General features: G+C 41.2%; 1 protein-coding gene across 1 annotated transcript in view; it reads right to left on the bottom strand.

The window, feature by feature from the left end:
• Positions 1-1,658: 1,658 nt before the first annotated feature.
• The window catches only part of rhbdl1 (rhomboid, veinlet-like 1 (Drosophila)), a 115,290-nt gene continuing 89,550 nt past the window's right edge, over positions 1,659-27,398 (bottom strand). Inside the window, exons 6-8 of the mRNA XM_034194428.1 lie at positions 17,438-17,538; positions 9,943-10,003; positions 1,659-1,991 (exon numbers count right to left, since the gene is read on the bottom strand). Coding sequence (XP_034050319.1) covers positions 1,720-1,991; positions 9,943-10,003; positions 17,438-17,538 — 434 coding nt within the window. The 3' untranslated portion in view covers positions 1,659-1,719. The remainder of the gene's footprint in view (positions 1,992-9,942; positions 10,004-17,437; positions 17,539-27,398) is intronic.

Here is a 27,398-nt window from a genome sequence, read left to right as displayed (position 1 = left end):
AAATAGAAAAAGAGGATCACGATAAAAAACGAAAACAAAAGGGATAATGTTAATCAAAAAAGAGAGTGACAGTAACAAAAAAAAAGATTATGGTAAAAAAAAAAAACAACAAACAAAACAAAACAAAAAGGGTTCACATTAACCAAAAAAAACAGAGTGACAGTAAATACGAAAAAAGAAAACCCATTTTTATCCTCTTTCTTATGAATAGTTTTATTTTTTATCTGTTTTATTCTTTTACTTCTGCTTTTAATTATGTATTTGAAATTTTTTATTCATTTTTAATTATTTAAATTAATGTTGTATTGTTTCGTGTAAGGTGCCTTGAGACGGCTTTTGCTGTGATTTGGCGCATTATAAGCTAATTAAATTAAATTAAATTAAAGAGAATCACGGTAAAAAAAAAAAAGAAAAAGAAAAAACTAAAAGGGATCACATAAAAAAAAGCAGAGACAAGGTCAGTGGGCGTGTCTTAGAGTAAGCAGGAGTTTACTTGCTGGCTAATGTGGACCTAAAATGATCAGTTTCAGGTCTACATTTTGCTTATAATGGTAGATTTAAGCAACTGAGTGCCTTGAACCCTAAAAGGCAGATAAACAAATTTTACACATCATGAACCCTTTAAGCTAAAAAAAAAAATCTTGCTTGCAACTTGCTGACTTTTTCATATTGAATGTGTCGTTTCTGATCTGATATCGATGTGATTCATTCACAGCTTGCGAGCATCTAGACAATACTTTCTGAGCCAATCAGATTTTAAAAATTGGATACATGTGACATGAAATGTCAGTATAACCAGCTGCAGCTGAAGGACACTGCTGTCGCCGACCGAATGGTCCACCCTGCCTTCACTGCGCAAGCGCCATTAGCCGTGGTTCACTGATTATCACCTCGTTTCTGCTTCATCTATCTCAGTGACAGATTTCTGAAGCTTTTGTACAACAATCATTTCCACATATATTCAGCATTATTTCATCATAAAAGACGGAGGGGAAGCGAGCAGAGCGCCACGGCTACATGAGCTGCTAGCTGTTGCGTTCACCGCGCGTCGGTCATTTCAAAGCGTCACCAAGTTTTGCCTCGTTTCTGCTTAAAACTGACTTTAGAATGATTTCAGAGGTTTTATCTTTATCATCTGATGGTTAATAATCCCATGAATCCATTTGATCGCTTTGGGTGAAGAGAATCTGTCTCAGACGAGGTGCTGAGCTCCAAAATGAAGCATGCGCAGTGGAGGCAGGGCGGACTAATTTTTAGGGGGGGACCATTCAGTCTGCGACACCAGGTCCAATGAGTAGAAAAAATTTACAGGTCAGCTGAGAATCACCTAAAATCCCAACGCTGCTGCACGCTTTTTGTTTTTCCCCATGCTTTCTTTTGTGTTCTACAGTCACATTTACTTGCTTGAGGCCTTTAAATGGACGATGTTGTACTTGGAGAGGATTGAGGCTCAGTGAGAGTCTGAGATTATAAAAGGTTATAATATCCCTCAAATGGAGGTGAGAAAATGATGTGTGTACTTGTTGCTACTGTTTACCCTCTTTAATAAAAGAGACATATTTCGTTGATTTGCAAAGTGTCCGTACAAAAAAAGGTTTCTTGGTCAACTTTAGCTTCGAAAGACGTGATGTCGTTTGGGCTGACTAGAGGAGAAATGGGACAGTTAATGAACAGGAACTCATGTCAGGGCATGGTCAAAGTCAAGAGGCGGGGCCTTCATCAGGGAGGAGGCGGGATCTGAACGCCCAGCAGCTCATATGCAAAGATGTTCCAGAAGATGGCAAAGAGGAGGAAGGTGATAAAAGAGAAGACGATGACCCACCAGGAGCACTGCTTCTGCAGACTCTCCTCGTAGCTGCGCAGGATCAGCAGGCCCATGCTGATGCCGACCACGGCCCCCGAAAGGTGTGCCATGAAGCTGGGCTGGGGCCCCGAGGAGGGCAGTGGGGGTGAGAAACGCAGCCAGACAGCTCGGCCGACCTCTGAGCTCACTGTGGATGATGAAAGACAGACAGGAGTCACTGTGCAGGAAACACTGTGTTGTTGGGAAATAACGTCTTTTAGATGAGGTATGCTGCGTGCTGGTGATGATGTCACACGATTTATGAGGTCTGTAAAAATTTCTATCAAAAATTATGACCTGTTCCAGTCGTTCAAGACACGATGCTGGAAACAAACAAAAATCTGAATATAGACAGCAGAGAAACATCATTTCCATTGGCGGTTCTTACAATTAATTTGGGGGGGGGGGGGGGCAGTGCCTGTATATATATTCTGTCTCATCCATCCATTTTCTACACCCGCTTACTCCAATTAGGGGTCACGGAGGGGAGGGGGGTTGGAGCCTATCCCAGCAGTCATGGGACGTGAGGCAGGGTACACCCTGGACAGGATGCTCCTCTCTCACAGGGCCAATATTCTGTCTCACATGTTCCAAAAATCTGGAATGAGCCATTTTTTTTGCCTAAATTTTGCTGAGAGCAGGAGATTTTCTACAGCAAAAGACGGAGAGTTATGTAACTTTGAGGGTGTTTAATGTGAAGCCGTAGCCCTGTTTTGAAGAAAAGGGTAAGTAAAACCAATTCTGCACAATATGAGCCCTTTAAAGGGTCACTGACAGTCTTCTTTTTAAGCAGCACAGCTCTTTAGGTCATGCCAGAGTACCACCAGGTGGTTCCCTCACCACTGTACTCACTCTGAAGGCTCTATTTTGATGGTGAATACAAAAGGGGCATGTGCAGAGGGTGCAAACCCATTTGGGGTGCATTTGAAAGCACTTTATTATTTAAGCAACAGAAAATACTGGTACGATCTAATGTATCTTTCCTTCCTGTCCATTGTCCAGTTGTTCTCTTACGCCCCCTCATCTTACTTTGGTTAAAGTCCCATATAGACCCTGATAACGGTGCTTTCCCCTGAAGTGTATGACAGTCTACCACTACCCCCTGGTTGGGTTGCCAGTCCAATTCAGGTTACTCCCAAGATAAGGACGCTACCCAACAATGCACTGCTCCCAGTAAGTGTATGTATTTACTTATGTATATCTCAGGTCAACAAACTGCAATATTTTTGTTAAATCTGTTTTACTTACACAGTGGACTTACACTACTCACTGCATATACTGTGTTTGTGTCCCGCTTAAAATGAACATAGTATTTTTTTTATTTTTGATTCTCTTGATTTCCCATACCTATGTATTTGTGTTTGCCTTCTATTTGCACATTTGACTGCGCCTTACTGTTTGTTGCCCAATTCCGTCTGTGACACTGCAAATTTCAGGTAGCATGAACTCACAGCCAACATTAAAACCCATTTTTATTTGCTTTCTTATGAATAGTTTTTTATTTTTTATCTGTTTTATTCCTTTACTTCTGTTTTTAATTATGTATTTGAATTTTTTTTTATTAATTTTTTTTTATTTATTTAATTTTTTATGTTGAATTGTTCTGTGTGAGGTGCCTTGAGACGGCTTTTGTTGTGATTTGGTGCATTATAAGCTGATTAGATTACATTAAATTCTGGCAGTCCAACTCCTCACCCCAATGAGCTACTTGTTCTATGATGAGTATTTTTTTTTAACATTTATTCTTTATTATTATTCACAGATCACATTACACAGCCAATATTGGTCATCCAGAGAAAGGAATAAAAGGTAAAGAAAAAAAACAGCATAAAAAAACCTTGCTGTTAGTAACAATACTATTACTGTGTAATGTTTAATAAAGTGCTGAGAACAAAACTGCAACATGTATTTTATATGTTTGTAAAAGGACAAGACCAAGAAAGAGAGAGAGAGAGGGGGAAAAAAAGGGGGCAATAATAATAATAAGTACTACCTAATGAACAATAAATTAAAAGGGGATGTATGGGCTAACAACAGGAAGTGGATTCTTTTGTAGGGACGTATACAGTTATATTGTTTCATTTTGAGATATGTATATAGTACATACAAGACCAAACAGTCCTTTTTAAACCAACGGAAATTAGCCAATGATGTTAAAGGGCACAGAAGGAAGAGATGATTTAATTCATCAAGTCTGTAGGATGTGCCTATACCTTTCGTACATAGGAGACCCATTTTGACCATGACCTTGTAAATTTATTCATTTGTAGACGGAGTGAGAAAGTAATCTTTTCCATTATATAAATTTCATTAACAATATCCGTCCATTCCTCTATTGTGGGGGGTCGGGATGTAGCCAGTGTCGGGTGATAGTTTTCTTGCCGGCAGAAATCAAAACACCAAATAAGTATTTGTTGAATTGGCCTGTGAGAAAGTTAACTTCTCCCATAATAAATGTTTTGAAATGAAATGGTATTTTTATATGGAACATGTTTTCTAATATTTTGTGTATCTCAAACCAAAAACTTAAAATTGCTGGACATTCCCAAAATATATGCCAGTGATTAGCATCCTGGCTCCCACACAACCTCCAACACAATGGGTCTCCTCCTGCAAAGTGAACTTTCTGGTTGGGGGTCACAAAGAATCTGATTAGACATTTCCATGCAAATTCTCTCCATGTATGTGAGTTGGTGCATTTCCATTGAAACTCACAGTAACTGTCCCATTTCTCTCTCGAAATTTCAAAATTACATTCCTTCTCCCATTTATCTTTAATATAATCTGTAGAATAAGATTTTTTTATTCATAAAGCTCTTATATAGTCTAGATATCATACCCTTGCCTCATTCCGATGAATAAGCACGTAATACCTCTTTTACTATTGGATCATCAGGGTCCACTGTAAAATTTCTAATCACCTGGTTAAAATAATTACGTAATTGTAAATATCTGTAAAAGTCTTGCTTTTCCAGAAAGTGTTCCCTTCTCAGAGTCTCAAAACTTTTAAATTGTCCTTTATTTGTTATCGAGTGAAATGTTGTTATTCCCTTGATTATCCAGCATTTAAATCTAGAGTCTAGTTGATTTGGTTTGAAGTCAGGGTCGAAGGCGCACCATCTAATTATTCCTAACTTGTCGTGTAGTTTATATATATCTTTAACAGAGTGTCCAGATTTTTAATTTGAAATTTTGTCCATGGATTTTGCAGTTTGTTTAAGCAATTCCCCAGTTTATATTATTTACTTATTACCCAATACTGCCCTGGATTGGGGGTCCTTAATGAGTGACATTTCAATGTCTTTCCACCTGGCCTGGTAGTCTTGATTAATTGTTGAATTGTTTTGTGGTTATTTCAACTGGAAGAGCCTGGAATAGAAAAAGAAATCTCGGGAGTATATTCATTTTTATGGTCTCCACCCTTTGAGTAAGGCTCATAAAGGGGTTGGCGTTCCATCTTTGTATATCTAGTTTTATTCTAGTAAGGAGTGGGTCATAGTTAGTCTTTGCTAATGTGGTAATGTCCTTTGGAAACAGTACGCCTAGATATTTAATTGAGTCTTTGTCCCAATTCAGATTAAATTTGTCCTTAATTTGTTTGGATGAAATATAATTATGTGTTAGGATTTGGGTTTTCTGAACATTCAGTTTATATCCCGCGTATTTACCAAAGCTATCTAGAAGTTTGAATAGTTCAGAAAATGATGGTGAGCGGGGTCTTTTAGGTTATATTAAGATGTCATCCGCGTACAGTGCAATTTTGTGTTCATCTCCATTTTATGGTAATACCTTTAATATCATCAATTTGCCTAATCCATTGAGCGAGCGGTTCGATATATAGTGCGAATAAGAGTGGTGACAGTCCGCAACCTTGTCTAGTGCCTCGCTCTAGTTTAATTGTGTCTGAGAGATGACCATTTATTTTGATGCGGGCAGATGGATTACTGTATAGACTGCTGATTCCCTGAATAAATTCTTTATAAAAGCCGAATCTCTCGAGAGTCTTATATAAAAATTTCCATCCACAGAGTCAAAGGCCTTCTCTGCATCAAGGCTTACCAATAAGGCCTGAGTCTTATGTTCTTGTATATAGTTTATAATATGTAATGAGCATCTAATATTATCATAAGTTTGTCTCTGGGGAATAAAGCCTGTTTGGTCTGTCTGTATCAAGTAAGGAAGAACCTCCTCAACCCTCTTGGCAAGTATTGATGTATACAATTTGTAGTCAGCATTCAGGACAGAGATTGGTCTAAATGATCCACAATCTAATCTGTCTTTTTCCTCCTTCGGAATGACCGAGATTGTAGCTTCTCTCCAGGTTGGCGGGATTTTCCCCTCTTTTAAAGCTATGTTAAATATACTAAGGAGGTTTGGTGTTAACTCGGTTCTAAAGATCTTATACCATTCAGCAGAGTACCCATCTGGCCCTGGTGATTTGTTTGATTTTAACCTTGAAATCGCACTGTTCAGCTCTTCTTTTGTTATTTTAGCTATAATTTTCGTTTTGATCTTCTGATAGAGTGGGTAAGTTAAGGGATGTTAAAAACTGCTCTATTCGCTGTTCCTCTTCTAATTTTGGTTGGGTATATAATTGTTTATAGTAGTTTTGAAATGCCATTTGTATTTTGTTTTGCTTATATAGTAATAATTCAGAGTGTGGGTCCCTAATTTTGTAGATTGTATTATCTGTTGTTTTTTCAATTTCCTTGCCAGTAGCTTAGAAAATTTGGAGGCAGATTCATAATATTTTTGTTTTGTATAAATCATGTTTTTTTGTATTTCTTGTGTATATTGGGTGTTAATTTCATTCCTAACTTCTTTCAGTTTTGAAGTGAGGTTTTGGTTAGATCCCTTCTTGTGTTTTATTTCGAGTTCTTTTAGTTCTTTATTCAATTCTGATAATCTTAACTGCCTCTTTGTTTCTTTGGTATGCGCAAAAGGATATAATTTTCCCCCTGAGAACCGCTTTTAGTGCATCCCATATTATTTCTGGGCCAACTTCTCCATTATTGTTTTCCTCCATATAATGTTTGATTTCTTCTTTGATTTTTGTTTTAAATTGTTCACTATTAAGAATACTTGTATTTAACCTCCATAATAAGATTCCAGGGTTGTTATTTATTTGCAGTGACATGGAGAGGGATGCATGGTCTGACAAGTCGATATTACCTATCTCACAGTCATGTATTCTATGGCGATCTTTTTTGAAAATAAAAAAGTAATCTATTCTGGAGTAGACAGCATGTGAATGGGAGTAATGTGTGTAGTCTCGGGTTGTTGGGTAGAAGTCTCTCCAGAGATCGATTACTCCCAGCTCTGCCATAAGGATCTTGATCTTCTTGTGTATGGGGGTTGGGTAGAGTCTTTGGAACCATCCAGTTTGGGATTGAGGCGTATATTCCAGTCTCCCCACATATAAGTATGCCCGTTGCCTCCATCATTAGGTCAAAGACTTTTCTATAGAAACTTATGTCACTGCCAGGAGGTGCATAAACATTAAGAAGAGTTATTTGAGCTCCTTCTATTTTGCCAGAGATTAATAAATATCTTACCTCTTTGTCATTTACTTGTGAGATTTTTTCAAGTTTAACTCTATGAGATAATAAAATGGCTACCCCTCTCTTACGACCTGCTCTATAGGATGAATAGTACACTTGAGAAAACCCCATTCTTTTCAGCTTTTCATGTTCTACAGAATTGAGGTGAGTTTCCTGCAAAAACACAATATGCGCATTCTCCTTTTTCATTTTACTCAATATCTTGCTTCTCTTAATTGGGTTCAGTACCCCATTTATATTGAATGAAACAATTTTAATATTTTGATTAGCCATAATGTTCTATTTGTATTGCGTGTGGTTGGGTTTCCCCTACATCATGAATAGATTCTATAACCTCATACATCCCAGAAACTCTCGTGAACAGCGAGAGATGAACATAGTTCAGTAGGAACAGTAACACAAAACTTAGCAAAATGTCTTTACATTCTTTAGAGTTTCTTTCTTCCAATGTTGAGGCTCTTTCTGTATTAGCCTCTGAGGGGGTCGAGATGTTAGAGCCCCCATAAATGGATGTCCAGCTCTTTGTTAAGAGTAGGGCCCTTTGAGATGACTGCATAACTCCTACAGTCATGACTTAAGCTTTTCTGTGTCCCGACCATTTTACACAGTTTTAAGGTAAATAATGAAGGTTTTTAAATGAAATCAGAATGAACCATATGAGGCTTCAGGCATTCAGGCAATTAAAATCAGCCTAGTCTATAAGTCTTTAAGTCCAAAATAAAATTAGACCATCTGGTTCATAAATCTAATGAATAAGATGTGAAACTGGAGCAGACTTATCTGTATCTTTTACTTAATAAGATGTTTGATGTCCCTCACTCTGGAGGAGGATCACGTGTTAGTTTTGTACTGCGTGTGAGGGGCTTTTTTCTTTTGCGGTGTGGTAGCGGTGGTATTCCTGGCTCCGACCCGACGGCGCACTGCCACTTGCCATGTAGATAAGAGTTGAGTTGTTGATCCGTATTGGTTGGAGCTGGTATGATGGTCACCGTAAAACCGCGTGAAGCCATGTCCTCTGTCGCCTCTGCTGCGTTCTGATACAGGCGGGTGCCATCATTATAAAAAACTCTCAGTCGTGCTGGGTAGGGGGTCTGGAATTTAATTTTCCTTTCCTTGAGTACTTTCTTTGCTTTTGCATACTCCAGACATCTCTTGAGGACTACAGATGGATAGTCATGGTCTATGTAGAAGCGGGTGTTGTTGTAGAAAACCTCTCTTTTTTGCCAGGCTCTCCGGATCACCTCTTCTTTCACTCTGTAACTCGTGAGCTTTACAATGACAGACCGGGGCTTTACCTGTGGGTCGGTGGGTTTGGGCACCGGAGCCCTGTGTGCTCTCTCAATTTTGTGCTCTGTGTCTGGTTGAAATCCCAGTGACTCTTTCAATAGGTTTTCCAGGAAAGAGGGGATATTTATTCCCCTCTGCTCCTTCTGGTATGCCGTATATTCGAATGTGTCTCTGTGAGCCCGTCCTTCTTGATCGATCAGTTTAGCCTCCATGTCAGCCTGGTGCTGTGAGAGCCGTTTCAGTAGCGTTGACACCGCTTGTAATGCTGTTTCTGCTTCGTCAATTCGTGTCTCAGCTTCCACCAGCCTGTCGTTCATCTTGTGTAGTTCTTGTTTAATCTCTGTGAGTTGGTGTTTATTATCTCGCCTGAAGTCCCGCAGTTCGTTCAGTATGCAGTGCAGGGTGACGTCTTCGTCCTCATTCGTCCCGCTAGTTGGGAAGCTACTTCGGCTAGCCTCGCTTTGTAGCATGCCTTCATCAGTATTTACTGTCACGACCAAATTTTTACCCCTTCTTGTGCTAACCCTGTTCATCATCGCGTTTACAAAACACTTACTTTTGACTTATCTCAGGGGTTATCAGGGTTAATTTGTGAAACCGTCGGAGAGCACCGATCTCAAGCTGCCATCTTTGTTGTGACCCGGAAGCACTCCTCTATGATGAGTATTGACCATCTTGAAGATAAATAGTCAAACTAAGAGAACGCCTGGCCCAACCCCCCTTTGCCCCTACAGTTGAAATTGTCTAAAACCGCCACTGAATCCTTCACGATACCTCAGAGTTAATGTCACATTTTACTTTAAGATCCTGCATCGACTGAAGAAAAGTACAACATTTCAGCCACGACAAGCTGTAGTGTCAGTGTGTGGGTGTGAGGCACGGGACAGATGGAGGGAGCATATTGCTCACAAATGAAAGTCTTAGTGTTTGGGCCTTTGTGTGAAGGGAAACAAAAAAGACAAATATGACTCATCGGCTTTGAAAAAACAACGCAATGTGTCCAATTATCAATCTACTCAGTCACAGCCGTTAACAATAACTTAAGTGTCGTGTCTGTTACACAGCTGTAAGCGGCTTTTTAAACCGTAATAAATACTCTGCAATTATGTAGAAGTGTGACATTAAAAGTGCTAAAGGGTGAAGATAATGCAGACGCCATATATTAAATATTCAGCTGAGGATAAAAAATAAACAGGAACAGCAGGGAAGAATAAAATGTAAAGGGGGAGAGGGGGGTGCTGGAGAACTTACTGCAAACCAGCGCCAGGATCATGCGGAGCAGCTTGTACGGACAGCGCATCCCGGCCCAGTTCTGAAACAGAGAGCGAAGCTGTCTCATCAGCGCAAACAACATTTGATTACGTGTCAAAAATGTGCTGAGGAACAACGCTTCGGTTTCTCTCCTCTGGATACGAAAAATCAGAGAGGAGACAATCCAAACGAGAGCGGCGGCAGCGCTTACATCAGGAAAGAGGCTCGATTATCCACCTGACCACTTACTGGTTCCAACCCAGCGCCACTGTATTAATTAGGGCTAAAATAATCCACCACATGGGGAGAATAGACCCGTGTGATTCTCCGGAGACAAAGAGCTTTCAGGCTGAGAATTAATTGCTGCACAGATCATATCTCTCTGATCTCACTGTGCGATCCACAGACAGAGTTTCTCCTCTTGCCGAAGAAGAAGGTAAAGTTTAACACCATGCAAAATTAAAGACCTGGGACTAAACTATAAATAAAGTGACCCTGCTCATGTGTCTAAAAGGAAGGAGACGGGAGTAGCGACAACATTACTTCAAATAAATGATTCACGCGATGGAGGTGGGGACAGCAACAGAATGGAGGTGATCTGGTTTCCGTTGCTCTGTATTGGGCAGCACTTTTTGTTGACTTAACAGAGGAAAAGCCAAAATCCACTTTGTCTAAACTGCTGACACTGAAATATAGAACCGCATAAGAAATATGACGTGCATATGAAGTGCAGAAACTGTTGTGAAAGTGTCGTGACACGGACCCACAACAGGGGGCGTTAATGAATGGACAATGGATAAGCCAAAAGTAACAATTTAATGTTGCGAATCGCACAACGACGTACAGACAATAACAATATGGTGACTGTCAATCATACACCAGGTGACGTGTGGGCAGGCTCGACGATAGAAGACGCCTGGCGAGAGAAGAGCCGGATCCCACACAGCTTCCACCACCAACGGAGCTGAAGAACACCGGAGCCGCCAAGCCCTGCGCCCCAGGTGGCCGCTGTCTTCAGCAGTCAGACCCGGTACTGCTGGCAGAGAACAGAGACAGTCCTGATGAGTGTGAGTTCGCACACTCAGTAATCCCACAGTCTGTATACAATAAGGAGGGAGCACCTCCACCTCCACTCACACACTCGTGCAGCTCCTGTCTAACCACTTATCTGGTTGGGGTGTGAAGCGAAGCCGTCGCTGATCACACCAAACGCCAATCCCACAGATAAGGCAACACCACAGGAAAATGGCTGCAAAGAAGTTCAGATTATTACTCAATGTAAGTCAGCAGAGAAGTTACCTGAATGGTAGCTGATTTCTCGGCGGGGAGGTGGAGTTGCAGTCCGGCCTTTATGGTGGTGGTGATGAGTAGTGGATGAGTGACAACTGGTACGGATGATGAGTGACAGCTGTCACTCCTGGTCGCTCCGACGCCCTCTCGTGCTTGAAGCCCGCACTTCAAGCAGGGCGCCATCTTGTGGTGGTGGGCCAGCAGTACCTCCTCTTCAGCGGCCCACACAACAGAAACAAAACAAAAGTAATGGTAAAACTCTACCTCGGGGTATAACAAGAGCGGAGATGTCAAACTTGTGGTGTACCAATCAAGTCTCTGCTTTGAAGAACGTCCAAAAACAATCATAGCCAACAAACACTATGAGTGCTATATAACGCTATAATGCTTAATTTTTCCCAGTGAAAACCGGTGTCACAGACCGAACAGTCCCTCCTAAAAATTGGTCCACCCTGCCTCCACTGCGCATGCGTCATTTCAGAGCTCTGAGACAGACTCTCCTCACCCAAAGCAATCAAATGGATTAATGGGATTATTAACCATGAGATGATAAAGGTAAAACCTCTTAAATCATTCTAAAGTCAGTTTTAAGCAGAAAATAGGCCGTTTTAAGCAGAAACGAGGTGATAACTTGGTGACATTTTGAAATGACCAACGCGCAGTTAATGCATCAGCTAGCAGCTCGTGTAGCTGCTGCACTCTGATCGCTTCCTCCGTCGTTTATGATGAAATAATGCAGAATTTCTGTGGAAATGATTGTTGTACAAAAGCTTCAGATATCTGTCGCTGAGACAGATGACGACTGGAGTGCAGTTTGAAGCAGAAATGAGGTGATAATCGGTGAACCGCAGCTAATGACGCATGCTCAGTGAAGGCACGGCGGACCAATTTTTAGGGGGGGCCGTTTGGTCAGCGACACCGGTGTTCATCAGGGATGTGTTTCTGGTACTTGCGCTCTTCATTGCTTGCACTGGAAACATGTTGTTTGCTGGTGATGAAACGTTACTGGACTTTGCCTTTGATCTTTGTGTGAATCAGTGGTTACCCTGATTGCAGCACTTCAGAAGCTGAGTGACAAACTGATGTGTCCTTTGTTCTGGATGGTGATGATCAAACTTGACGGCAAACTCAAAACACATCTTTGCATCTCCCGTGTTTCAAAACATTGGTCGAGTTTGCATCAAAGGAAGACATTCTGAACACTGCCACCTGGTGGACGTTTCACGAATAAGCATCTATATCAAATTATGACTTTTGTATTCAAAGGCCTACCCTCAGCGTAGGAGCTGTACGTGCACCTACGTTGCTTGCGCAGTTTGTGCAATCTGTCCTCGTTGTAAATCCCTATTTGATCTGCAGTTCCTCTACAAAGCATGTCTCCTCCTCGCCGTGGTAGAAGATGAATGTGGATTATCACAACGGTTTTCCTTCAAAAATATCAAAAGCACTGTCAAAAGCTGAAATTAGGACAAATACTGACTTTTTAACTGGAGCTGCATGACTTCAAAAGAGCCATAAAAGCAGCTTGAAGCGTTGCTGAACTTGAAACAGTTGTAAAAGTGAAATGATGGCAGATGATTCAGGATTTACTGAATGGAGATGGACAACAAAAAAACAACACAAAAGTCTCCAGAGCGCAGCTCAGACATACCTTAAAGGATTTCCCAACAACAAACTGGCATCAAGTGTAATAGACCAAATAAACTGTCTGTTATCTGCTTGGAGCACAAACCGCAGCGTCTTGCTTTGGGTGTATCTCTGCACTTTGATTTCTATTTTGGTGGTGTCTCGTCTGCCCGCAGTGAAGACCTAGATTAGTTAAAGCCATTCATCAGCGGCGCACTTGCTCGCATTCCCTCGAGTTGTGTAGTGAAAGTGGAAGACGTTTTGCAAACAAAAGCTCCCGACTCTCGTACAATAAATATTGGGGGGGATTATCAAGGGAACGATCCACTCGTTCTGTAAAAGCAAACAAACAAACACTCAAAAATATGCAAGCATCAGCAGATTGGGAAATTGAATATAACACAGAGACATGACAGCATTTTTGAAATTCCATTTTTGAAATTCACTTACCTCTAAGGGCTTAAAATTTTACAAAAAAAAAAATCTAAATTGCAACGATTGCTATTAAAATGCAATTTAACAGCATTCATCCTTGTAGTGGAATTTTCTTTTGGCTTTTCCCTTTTTTGGCTCGGTGGCACCACATTGGATCAGATATGGATCGGCACCTTAATGTGGCAGAAGTTTTACGCTGGGTTCCTTTCCTAAAAACATCTCCAGATGTATATGGAGGACAGTGCACGAATGGAAACAAGCGTCATCAAGGTTTTTAACCTTGAACCCAGTAATTCACAACCTTTTTCTTTAGAGTGCCCCCCAAGTCAGGCAGAATGACCCCCATGCCCCCCCCCCACCACTCCACAAGAGCCTTCATGCACACATGAATAGAATAAAGTGATCTGCAAAATTATTTACTTATGTATTTATTTTGCAAATAGTTTTAACACATTTAATTTTCAAGCTTTCAACTTTTTTTGCCTCCTTGCTCTCGGCCGAGACGGTCGCATTTTTCTCTTCTCCCTCCCTCCTTATCTTTCCTGCTTCTGTGGTGTGTTGTCTGTGAGGCTGCCAGCTTTGCTCTTCTGGAAACAGCAAAAATGGATCTGTTAAAGTGGTCTCTGAATGCAATTGACACTATTTTTTCTACAAGACACTTGGGAGCGGAGGACCCGACCTGTCCTGCCGGGTGATGGGTTACGTGATGGACAGTTGGAGGAAATGGCAAGTCATGTGCCTTTACACGCTGTCTGTGGAGGACGTCGAAGATGTGTATATATTTGGCATGGTGGTGACCGGGTTTCTGCTGTGTGGAGCGGGCATAGCACTGGTTTACCGGAAAATTAAGAAAGTGGAAGCGGCAATAATTGGCCCGTCCAGGCTGCCCCACATGATTGATTCGATTGGAAGGGCAGTGTCAGCTCAGTCGGCGGGTGTTAACCGCGCGTTGGAAACCATCTCTGGTAGGATGGCTGCACTGGAAAACCGCATTGATTGTCAGTAATGACCACATCTCCTCTCCTAATTCAGATGTATTGGAAGCCACTCTGTCTCAGACTGTGGAATCTTTCAGGCGTCTGCTAATCTGGATTTTCATTCGGCTTCCCAAAACACAGCTGCACTTCAAGGCCACTGTGATAAAAACCTCCTGGAGAAGAACAACGCTCATGCCTCACTCCCCCTGGTCTTCCCCCGCCCTCAGCTTCTCCAGCTCTGACGTTGACTGTGGCCAGTGGACTGTTCAGGGCTGGGCCCTTCCTCCCTCCAGAACGGATGAACAAGGCCGTTGATGGTGCCTAAAGCCGGCCTCCGGGTGTTCTGTCTGATAACTGGACTCTTGGTCGTCGTCTCTCGTCCTGTTGTTGTGTGTGATCATTGTTCATTGTGCTGATGGGTTTTTTCCTGCATTGCTGCTGCATGATTCAATGCAGCAGCAATGAAGGTTTTTCTTTCCCAAGTTTTACCTTGTGTGTGCTTTTTATATGTGTTGATGTACCGGGCCGGCTTATGTGTGTTGTTTGTGTGTGTCGTCTGTCGTCATGAGGCCGGTCATGGTTTGCTCAGCCCTGCTGTTGACCTAAGGCAGGACATACATCTGGAGCTGGTCCCCGGGCGCCTAAAGGCGACTTCTGCTCCTAACTGGCAATTAGGATGGGTTAAATGCAGTAAACACATTTCATTGTGCAGGGAACATTCTTTTGAATTCTTGAATCCTTGAATCCTTTACTATAGTTTTTTCCCCTTTTTTTTAGATCCCCCCAATAAAAAAGACAAAAGCAAAAAAAAAAAAAAAAAAAAAGCTTTTTGATAGTCCATAAGTTTATAAAATACTCTTCAAAAATGTTCTGCTTCAGGATTTCAAAATTGATTCCTGTAAAAATGATTACATTTGTGTTAGTGGTGGAAAGAGATGAGATGGAAGATTATTACAAGAATTTCTGCAACAATTTCAACCTCCCAAATTTGCTTCTTATCTGCAGTATAAGATGGAACACATTTGATATGTGTGTGTATGTATATATATATATATATATATATATATATATATATATATATATATATATATATACAGTGAGGAAAATAAGTATTTGAACACCCTGCGGTTTTGCAAGTTCTCCCACTTAGAAATCATGGAGGGGTCTGAAATTTTCATCTTAGGTGCATGTCCACTGTGAGAGACATAATCAAAAAAAAAAAAAAAATCCAGAAATCACAATATATGATTTTTTTTTAATCATTTATTTGTATGCTACTGCTGCAAATAAGTATTTGAACACCTGCCAACCAGCAAGAATTCTGGCTCACACAGACCTGTTAATTTTTCTTTAAGAAGCCCTCTTATTCTGCACTCTTTACCTGTATTAACTGCACCTGTTTGAACTTGTTACCTGTATAAAAGACACCTGTTCACACTCAATCAATCACACTCCAACCTGTCCACCATAGCCAAGACCAAAGAGCTGTCTAAGGACACCAGGGACAAAACTGTAGACCTGAACAAGGCTGGGATGGACTACAGGACAACAGGCAAGCAGCTTGGTAGAAGACAACAACTGTTATGATTATTTATTAGAAATTGGAAGAAACACAAGATGACTGTCAATCTCCCTTGGTCTGGGATTCCATACAAGATCTCACTTTGTGGGGTAAGGATGATTCTGAGAAAGCCCAGAACTACACAGGAGGACCTGGTCAATGACCTGAAGAGAGCTGGGACCACAGTCACAAAGATTACATTAGTAACACATGATGCTGTCATGCTTTAAAATCCTTCAGGGCAGCAAGGTTCCCCTACTCAAGCCAGCACATGTCCAGGCCCGTTTGAAGTTCACCAGTGACCATCTGGATGATCCAGAGGAGGCATGGGAGAAGATCATGTGGTCAGATGAGACCAGAATAGAGCTTTTTGGAATCAACTCCACTTACCATGTTTAGAGGATGAGAACAACCCCAAGAAAACCATCCCAACCGTGAAGCATGGGGGTGGAAACATCATACTCTGGGGTGCTCTTCTGCAAACGGGACAGGACGACTGCACCGTATTGAAGGGACGATGGATGGGGTCATGTATTGCGAGATTTTGGCAAACAACCTCCTTCCCTCAGTAAGAGCATTGAAGAAGGGTCATGGCTGGGTCTTCCAGCATGACAATGACCCCAAACACACAGCCAGGGCAACTAAGGAGTGGCTCCGTAAGAAGCATTTCAAGGTCCAGGAGTGGCCTGGCCAGTCTTCAGACCTGAACTCAATAGAAAATCTTTGGAGGGAGCTGAAACTCCAAACCTGAAAGATCTAGAGAAGATCTGTATGGAGGAGTGGACCAAAATCCCTGCTGCAGTGTGTGACAACCTGCTGAAAAACTACAGGAAAGGTTTGACCTCTGTAATTGCAAACAAAGGCTACTGTATCAAATATTAACACTGATTTTCACAGGTGTTCAAATACTTATTTGCAGCAGTAACATACAAATAAATTATTAAAAAATCATACATTGTGATTTCCGGATTTCTTTTTTTTTTTTTTTTTAGATTATGTCTATATACACATAGGGGTGTAACAACACCCCTATGTGCAACAAGTCGTTGATGAAAATGTCATGTTTCATAATGTTGACAAATCTGAAAAAACAAATATTCCCTGGCATCTGAGTCTACACTAAAACAGTGGCAAACTAATTGTTTGTCGTCCATGCCTCATCCGTCCATAAGAGAGAAGGGAACCTGGTTAACTGAATAAGTGTGAAAGGCGCACCAGCAGCTGGCACGCCGTCGCAGCTGTACATCACCTGTCGTCTCTCCAAAGAGCACAAAACTCCGCCCCTTACACATCAACAAACCGGCCACCTGAATGATCTTTGCTGTGCTGCATTCATCAGCATCCTTCAACAAGAGCGTCTACCCTTGACTGATGACTGGATAAAAGCTCACATGGCCTCCAGAGTGCATCAGATCATTCTTTAAAAAAAACAAAACAGCTATACAGTAAAACCACTCAGATATGTGAGATTCAGCGTAGAAAACATCCAGCTCAGAAACAACATGCAGCATTTCATCTCCACTGGAGATGAAGAAGAAGAAGAAAAAGAAAAAAGGTTTCCAGACGTAACAATAGTAGCTATGATGATGATGATGATGGCAGTTACCATGACGACGTTAGCCAGGTGAGCTGAGCACAGAGCGTAGACTCCTCCAGAGCCCCCCACCACTGGAGCGCGCATGTCGGTGATGGACACGGTCAGCGAACCTGTGGAGAGACAGAGGAAGAGAGGAGATGTCGAGTCACGAGCTGCTGCTTAGCATTTCCTACAAATCCCTGAGAAATGAAAAAAATTATAAAACCCATTTCAATATATGACAAGAGACTGCACACACAGGCAGTGTTGTGCATAGCGGTGCCCAACCTGTGGGTTTGGGTCACGAAAAAAACTCAAGGGGCAAGGTTGGACTATTAAACACTAACTATCGAGCTGCCCGTGGGGATCCATAGGCTCTAGATTGAGTAGTGTTTATAAAATAGGTAGCTGGCATTTTTCAACGGTGGTAATAAATTATGCAAAGTTTCTATAATGAGTTGGAATGATGTGTGAGTCCAGAATGTTTTTAGAACCTTAGACCTGAACAGTTTTTAGATGAAGTCAACTTTATTTGTCAATTCTGCAATGCATACACAGAAATATTGAGAATTGAAATTCCATTACTCTGTTTCCCTTTTATTTCTTGTTAATTACAGAATTTTTTAATGTTAATTTACTGGCTTAATGTAAAGAATCGGAAGAGAAGGGGAAGCACCATGCTGCTTGGATTTTCCTCGTTGATAGGAAATGCATTCGGGAGTGGTGTAGGAACAAGGATAAGCTTGCAACCCTAGTCAAAAGAGCAAAACGGTTGCCTGGTGGGGGGGAGGAAAGTGCATTATGAGGACAATGAAGAGGAGCTGATAAAATGGCTTCAGGAAAAAAGAATGGCACGCAGCCACGTAATAGTGAAGAGTCTGAAATACACACTGCAGCTGCATAAGTAACATGGAAACCAGAACTACAGAGGCTCAAATGGAAGTTTTTGGGACGACATAACATATCAAGCCATCTATGTACTCATGTTGCTCAGCACCCGAAAGAAATTCCTGCAGTATGTCTTGAGAATGCATATGATATGCAGATATGACTGGGAATATGGATGAAACACCAGTTTCATCACAAATGGTGACCGTCATGGATCGTTTATGTTTTGCTGTGGCAATGAGGTAGGACTATTTCATTTTCATTTTCCTCTGTTCTCTCAGGAATTCACAATTTTCACTATATGCAATGTGTCGATGTTTAATAGGGTGGGGGCCTATAATGGAGTAAATATGGTAAATCTTTATTAAACACGGAAGTACTGCATCTCATCACACTTAACACAGATAGACACAAATGTCTTACAATATAAGAAACCCCCCCCCAAAAACCTGATCATCTAACCCCAAACCTCTATAGTTTCTACTGATCCAGATAAAACAGCAAAAATAAGTATTTGTTCAAACAGTTCATATTTCTTTGTGCAAGTACATTTTAAAATGATTCCTTTTGAAAGAAAGGACACTGAAAAAAAAATCTTCACTGTGGAGAAACACTTCTGCTGTATAACGAACAAAACTTAATCTCTGACATGTAGATGTGGACCAAAGCCAAAGTGTATAAAAAGCTGCTAATTAATTGAATGATACAGAACTGAATGTGTCACTGTGACAAAGGGACAAGCATGATGTCACACTGTCCTATAAAGTTACACAAGTCTCTACAGTGCAGCACGCCCACAAGTTAAAACCAATTACACATAAAATTCTTCATAACTACACAACACACTCTTTAAAAGGAGTGACTTTGTGCACAAGTCTTTTAATCTACTGTACAACCCCAATTCCAAGTTGGGATGTTGTGTGAAATGTAAAAAACATAATACAATGATTTGCAAATCCTCTTCAACCTATATTCAATTGAATACACCACAAAGACAAGATATTTAATGTTCAAACTGATAAACGTTATTGTTTTTGTGCAAATATTTGCTCATTTTGAAATGGATGCCTGTAACACGTTTCAAAAAAGGTGGGACAGTGGTATGTTTGCCACTGTGTTACATCACCTTTCCTTGGAACTGAGGACACTCATGATTGGGTATAAAAGGAGCATCCCAAAAAGGCTCAGCCATTTACAAGCAAAGATGGGGTGAGGATCACCACTTTGTGAACAACTGCGTGAAAAAATAGTCCAACAGTTTAAGAATAATGTTTCTCAATGTTCAGTTGCAAGGAATTTAGGGATTCCATCATCTACAGTCCATAATATAATCAGAAGATTCAGAGAATCTGGAGAACTTTGTACACGTAAGCGGCAAGGCCAAAAACCAGCACTGAATGCCCGTGACCTTCGATCCCTCAGGCGGCACTGCATTAAAAACCAACATCATTGTGTAAAGGATCTTACCATGTGGGCTCAGGAACACTTCAGAAAACCATTTGCAGTTAACACAGTTCATCGCTACATCTACAAGTGCAAGTTAAAACTTTACCATGCAAAGCGAAAGCCATACATCAACAACATCCAGAAACGCCGTTGCCTTCTCTGGGCCCAAGCTCATTTGAAATGTCACAGACGCAAAATGGAAAAGTGTGCTGTGGTCTGATGAGTCCATGTCATGGCCCTCCCCTGCCTGTTGTGGGAGGCTCCCCACGGCAGGCAGGGGTGGGGCTGCTTGAGTGGTGGCACCTGTGCTGTTAAATTGTTTGTGTTGTGCTCATTCACGCTCTCTGCTCTCTCCCCACCAGGTAACCCATTTGGTTTGTCTTCAGTTCATTTTTTTGTTTTAGTTACTTTTGGTTTTCACACGCCAACACATTTGCACCTACATATTCATGCGCCTTCATGCACTGCATACACCACTGATTCTTACGTACATTTGCATGCCTTATATTTATGTTGCATTTTATTATTATTGTTTGTTAAATAACTATTTTAATTGGCCTGAACCTTTTGAGTTATTTCCCCCTCCCAGCCAGTTTGTTTGGGTTGTGACTTGCCGTCGAGCCAGGCTTGTTACACGTGGGGGCTCGTCTAATTTAAAGTTAATTTAACTTAATATTTGGGTTAAATTTTGGTTAGTTTGTTTATTTTGTGGTTTTGCATTTGTAGTTTGGCCTTGTTTGACCTACTTTGTAATTAACTTTGTTTGCTGTAGTTTCAGTAGGTTACTTTGATAGCCAGTTTTGTATGGGGAAATTTGGTTTGGACCAGTTGAGGTCCATGTACAGATTACCGAAAAGTAAATGGCATTACAAAAGCAGATCTCTATCCCTTGCTTAGGATGGAGGACTGTATTGATCAGGTTGGGTCTGCCAAGTATGTAAGTAAGTTTAATCTTTTGAAAGGATATTGGCAGGTTCCACTTAACGGGCACGTGAGATTGCTGCTTTTATAACACCATCTGGTTTGTTTTCATACACAGTGATGCCTTTTGGACTCCGGAATGCTCCTGCCACCTTTCAGAGGCTGACGAACCGTGTAGTCTCTGGTCTAGAAGAGTGTGCAGTGTATCTTGACGATGTGGTCATCTACTTGGATTCCTGGGAGGAGCATGTCCGGAGAGTGCAAGCCTTGTTTGATCGGCTGGTGTGGGCCAGGTTGACTGTAAACTTGGCAAAGTGTGAGTTTGCCACAGTCACCTACCTTGGTAGAGTGGTGGGTCAAGGTTTTGTCCATCCTGTGGAGGCTAAAATACAGGCCGTAAAGCAGTTTCCTCCTCCGACTACTAAAAAGGAGCTTATGCCCTTCCTTGGGATAGCCGGGTACTACCGCTCCTTCTGTAAAAACTTTTCTATGGTAGTTGCCCCTCTGACCAACCTGTTGAAAGCCAAGGTTGAGTTTTTCTGGTCCCCGCAATGTCAGGAGACCTTTGATTTAGTTAAGGCATTGCTGTGTTCCGCTCCGGTGTTGGCAGCACCAAATTTTAGTAAACCTTTTAAATTACAGGTGGATGCCAGTCAGATTGGGGCAGGTGCTGTACTTCTACAAGACAATGATGATGATGTTGAGTGCCCTATAAGTTTCTTCTACCGGAAATTTAATAAGTATCAGTTTAATTATTCTGTAATTGAAAAAGAGGCTTTGGGCCTCATGTGGGCTTTACAGCACTTCGAGGTCTATGTAGGTTCCAGGTCGACTCCGTTGACTGTATTCACTGATCATAAACCACTGACCTTTTTGAAGTCTCTGCAGAATCCCAGCCAGCGCCTTATGCGTTGGGCTTTGTTTTTACAACCGTACACTTTTGACATAAGACATCAGTGGTAAAGATAACATTATTGCTGATGCTCTTTCTCCTGCTCCTTTAACCTAATGTTTCTCTACTCCTTTTTGCCTCACTATTTGTCCTCCTGCTCTTAAACTGCTCCCCAGGTACCAGGGCTGCTGGGTGGAGGTACGGACAGCTGGTGGAAGGGTGCAGAAAGTACTGTATGCGAGGGTATTATTTTGGTTGGGTCTTATGTATGTAGGCCTGTTTGGATGAGAGTAGTACCCTCATTTTAAGGAGGGGGGTGACACGGCCCTCCTCTGCCTGTAGTGGGAGGCTCCCCATGGCAGGCAGGGGTGGGGCTGCTTGAGTGGTGGCACCTGTGCTGTTAAATTGTTTGTGTTGTGCTCATTCACGCTCTCTGCTCTCTCCCCACCAGGTAACCCATTTGGTTTGTCTTCAGTTCATTTTTTGTTTTAGTTACTTTTGGTTTTCACACGCCAACACATTTGCACCTACATATTCATGCGCCTTCATGCACTGCATACCCCACTGATTCTTACTTACATTTGCATGCCTTGTATTTATGTTGCATTTTATTATTGTTTGTTAAATAAACTATTTTAATTGGCCTGAACCTTTTGAGTTATTTCCCCCTCCCAGCTAGTTTGTTTCGTTGTGACTTGCCGTCGAGCCAGGCTTGTTCCAGTCCACATTTCAAATTGTTTTTGGAAATCATGGACGTTGTCCTACAGACAAAAGAGGAAAAAGACCATCCAGATTGTTACCAGAGCAAAGTTCAAAAGCCAGCATCTGTGATGGTATGGGGATGTGTTAGTGTCCATGGCATGAGCAACTTACACATCTGTGACACCATCAATGCTGAAAGGTACATCCAGGTTTTGGAGGAACACATGCTGCCATCCAAGCAACGTCTTTTTCAGGGACGTCCCTGCTTATTTCAGCAAGACAATGCCAAGCCACATTCTGAATGTGTTACAACAGCGTGGCTTCATAGTAAGAGTGCAGGTACTAGACTGGCCTGCCTGCAGTCCAGACCTGTCACCCACTGAAAATGTGGTGCATTATGAAGCACAAAATATGACAACAGAGACCCCGAACTGTTGAACTGAAGTCGTACATCAAGCAAGAATGGGAAAGAATTCCACCTACAAAGCATCAACAATTGGTGTCCTCAGTTCCCAAACGCTTACTGAGTGTTGTTAGAAGGAAAGGTGATGTAACAGTGGTACCACTGTCCCAGCTTTTTTTGAAACGTGTTGCAGGCATCCATTTCAAAATGAGCAAATATTTGCACAAAAACAAAGTTTATCAGTTTGAACATTCAATATCTTGTCTTTGTGGCATATTCAATTGAATATAGGTTGAAGATTTGCAAATCATTGCATTCTGTTTTTATTTACATTTTACACAACACCCCAACTTCATTGGAATTGGGGTTGTACCTTTTAACCTTATTTTTTTTTGTCTGTTTTTGTATTAATTCTAGGTATTTAAAGTTAACTTTTAATTGTCTCTTAAGCGTGCAGAATTTAGTGATGAATGGAATATAGCATTCACAAGCATTTTTTCATGCATGTATATTTTACCTGCAACAATGAATCAATGTGGAACATCACCACTAGATGGCACCAAATCCTACACACTGTAGTTTTAAATCATATCATTCAAATAAAAACAGAAATTAGTGTTTCTCAGAATGGTTTTTTGCTAGTCATTCAGGCAGCGGTGGACTAAAGGTTTAGTCCCAGAAAGACCTGTGACTGCACCACTGTTCTCACAAACAGTGCAGTGCCCTTGGGCAAGGCACTGCTCCAGTAAATGAGCAGCATTGAGTGCGCGAACAGTAAGAGAACTGTAAAAGAAAATCAAAACTTCCCTGTGCAAAAGAGAATTAATTTAAACCCAGTGCAGAGCTGTGACTCACATGTTGAGCAGAAACCAGCCGAATAAGTTTGAAGCTGAAGCTGCGGCTGAAATGCATTATGGTCTATGAGCTTTAGAGGCATAGCCAAAAACGTCTAATAATCTTCTACTGCATGCGCACGCTGTTACTTATGTCAAACAGCAGCAGCTATTAAATGTGACAGCTGTTTTTATTTTGTAAAGTGTTTATCTGTCACAAAACATTTCAAATAAACAAGTTATTTGATTCACAGCAGATTGTCTTATGTTTTCTTCATCAATGGAAAATTTCGCCATTGATGACGTCAGAACACCGGAAAAATAGGCAAACTCATACCAAGATAATTTGATGGGGTTTTTTTTGTTTATTTAATTTATTTTTTACACTTGGCTTGGGTGTGGGTATTAAAGCTTATGACTAGCATATTACGTTAGGAACCATTGCATCATTAATGGAGCTAATGTCACCAAGCTACCTGCTAATTAGTGCTAAGCTGATGCTCACTGTGCTAACATATGAATTAAATAACACTAAAACTTCATTCAACTGAAAAACTGGAGCACAGACTTCTTAGATGGTCTGTTAGCAAAATGAAATGCACATTCAGCCATACGGTCTCAGATATTTGTGATAAAATACTCAGAAAGGACAAACACTGTCAAGCTGACAGCAGCTAGTGGCCATTGCTAGAGGATCCTGAATCATCGTGCTGGCACCAATGATCTGTCACTCAAAATGATCACTGCCAGGATAAAACATTTCTCAACATTGCATCCCATTGAATCAAAACATCACACATTCTCAAGAAATGTTAGTTTCTCAGAATGCAAAAGGTGGAGAACCATGCCCTACTGTTTCTGTTTCAGGCTCAAAAACTTCACAATCGCCACTAATAGCTTAAGAGACCCAAACCCTTTCTGTACCACGCTGCAAACATCTTGTTTAAGAAAGTTTGGGATTTCATCATAAAGGACTGATCCACTTCTGGAGCCAGCTTCAAGTGGCCATTCAAGGAAATGCAACATTTGGCACTTCCGCGTTGGCTTAATTTTGCAGAACCGGATATTGGGGCTTGATCCAAAGACGTTTCAAAGATTCGTTCACGTAAGCTTTTAAGTCCTTACAGCTCCCTGAAATTTTAGTTGAGTTGTGTTTTATATTAAGTGTAGATTAAATGATTTGACTAGAAATTAGAGAAATATTCTTTGGTAAGAATTTGCAGTGTGCAGTTTTGGCAGATTGACTCCAAAAACTGATGTTTACAAGTGTGTTCACAAGTCTTTTGCTTCCACTGCAACAGAGAATCATCTTGTGTGACATTCGATAACTTATTGATGAGACTGTTGGAAAAAATACATACAGGGGAGTGCACGAGACGGCACACTTTGCTTTTTAACACTGCTGATGCCACTTTCACTGTGATGGTTTTAATCCTAAAGCCGGCGTGAAACGTGTAAACGTGATGCTGTGAAGTAGGACAGGATCCCAAGCAGGAGGAATCGCGGCGGTGGCTGCTGGCGAGGACACAGTCAGCCGCTGTTAATTATGCAAATGAGCTGATAAGAAAAGCGAAGAGGGCTGATAAAACAAAACTGCATGTTTTTAATCACACATTTGTGATCTCAGATCTATAATGCATGTAGTAACATTCACATTTGGCATGTGTCTTGGGAACCGTGCGGCGTAAACACCGTCTTAAAAAAAGCCTCGTCAGCCTGTGGTGACTGTGATGATCGCAGAAAGACAGATGGTAATCGGAGCGCGTTCCTGAGTCATTCATCTCCACTCGCCCAGACACCTATGAGCGATTTCACATGGATTTATGGGGCATATGAAGGTTGGCATGCCAGAACATTGGGGAAGATTCACAGTGCCCCATTTTTAGTAGTTCCAAAAAATTGCAATTACACAGTGCAGCAGCGTACAGCATGTGGTCTCTGATCTCTTCAAAGTAAAAGAAAAAAAAACTGAGCTGAAGCAACTTTGGCAGCAGCATTTCTGAGTTTCTCTTTCAGCGTTCTGCAAAACATTTTTTTTTTTTCAATTTATTTGTCACTTTGATGCAGTAGAGCTGTAGCCTATATTGAAGTTATATTACTAGATCAGCTACGATTTTAATTATTGTAAAATATTTTTTTGCATCCCCCCCACTACTGGTCTTAAAGCTTCATTACACGCTGCACCATTTCTGTCATTGTATTTTTTGACAATTCTTTGTTGTGCTTTTATTTTATTTGTTAGTGTGATCAAAGCAGATGGATACCCCACTGAGTCAGGTCTGCTTGAGGTTTCTTCCTATTATCAAAAAATGCCTGAGGGAATTTTTCAGAATCAGAATAAAGGATTATTAACCGAGTGAGAGATCTGTACGGGGAAATATCAGACTGAGGTGTTGATAGTACGAAAAACATGGAGGTCTGATATCTCCGTACAGACCAAGTTAGCGAGGTTAACAATTCGTTTATACGGCTGTTATATACATATAAACACGCAAACTTACAGTTTCTCCTGAATATGCTGCTGACGGCATTGGCCTTGTTCACTTTCTTCACCTCCGTGAAGAACTTGCTAACAGGTGGTCCTGTCGTTAGCTGGTAAGCTTTCAATCTGTGTGTTTTTTCCGATGCGGTTGAAAGATTTATGGAGTATGTTCCTGTCCGACTTGTTTTTTTCTAATTGCATTTTTAGCTTCCTGGTTTGTAAAGAAAATACGCATTGTGGACTGATTGTCATGGAAACCAGTCCAGATATGGGAAAATATCTGACCGGTAATCAGCCAATCCGAGCACGCGTATCACCTCAGCCATATAATAATAGCTTTTATTCGCCAAGTTTCCACAGAATACAAGGAATTTGTCTTTGCTCTGAGCTGCACTCTCTCTGCTTTGGCATGTATAAATATACACTAAACACTGAATAATTCACGGTAAAAAAAAAAAGTGCAAATGAAATGTGCAATAAGAGGGGAAAAAAAAGTGTGTGACTTTTCCTGATCATTCCAATGTGCTTGCTCAAGGGTTTGATAAGGTGTGGCACTTGTCGTTTGCAGTGGTTTGAGGTAACTTTGAGGTCAAAGGTGTTTTAGAGTTGTAATACAGTAAAAATATTATGGTGATTTTATTCTTTATTAGTTACATTTTCTTTTTCTTATGCTAGCTTGTCTTTCTATTGTGACCGGAATAAAACCACTGTGCCTTTGCGTGCTAAAAAGTGCTGATAAACCAGTATTGAGACAGGATGTGAAAACATGTTTTTCTATTTTTCTGATGATTCATGTAACTAAGACAAGGCCAAGTTTCTTTGTCTTATTGGGCAATCAGGAGACGAGGTCAAGTTGTTTTTCTCACTGAGGCAGGGGTGACACGTGCAGCTCAATCAGGATTGGGGTGGGGGTGGGTGGGTGGGGGTTGGATAATACTTCCTTTTTAGGTCATGATCAGCACTGGGATACTAGTAGAAAAAAGACTGCATTGCACACAGGATGAGAAGTGAACCAATCAAGAACGAATACAACATCTTAGCGTAGTGATGCAATGTTTAGACAGAAACTCAGATAGTATATATGGGTTCAGGGAGAGGTAGATGGGGTTCCTGCTCAGAGCCTGGTTGCTGGGGCAAACTAAATGTGAACCCAGAGACTCTCTGTTATTGTTACTTTGGCTCATTCTCTGTATTAAAGACGAGGTCAATCTGAGAACTGGACTGAGTCCTGGTCATCTTTCCCTCTCTCATCAACGGACCCGTGGGGTGTGTGACCGTGGTAAATTGTTAAACAATTTCATGTTGATGTTTTGGGTTTATAGTTGTGTGATACTGTAGAAAAAGGTCCACTCCAACAATACCTATGCAGGATAATGAATGCCCAAGTATCTGGGGTCCTGGTGCTTTCTGTTTGACTATATGGT

Source organism: Thalassophryne amazonica, chromosome 18, assembly GCF_902500255.1.
Source record: "Thalassophryne amazonica chromosome 18, fThaAma1.1, whole genome shotgun sequence".
NCBI lineage: Eukaryota > Metazoa > Chordata > Actinopteri > Batrachoidiformes > Batrachoididae > Thalassophryne > Thalassophryne amazonica.
The sequence above is the reverse complement of the archived record's forward strand: the minus strand, read 5'-3'. Positions and strand labels throughout refer to the sequence as shown.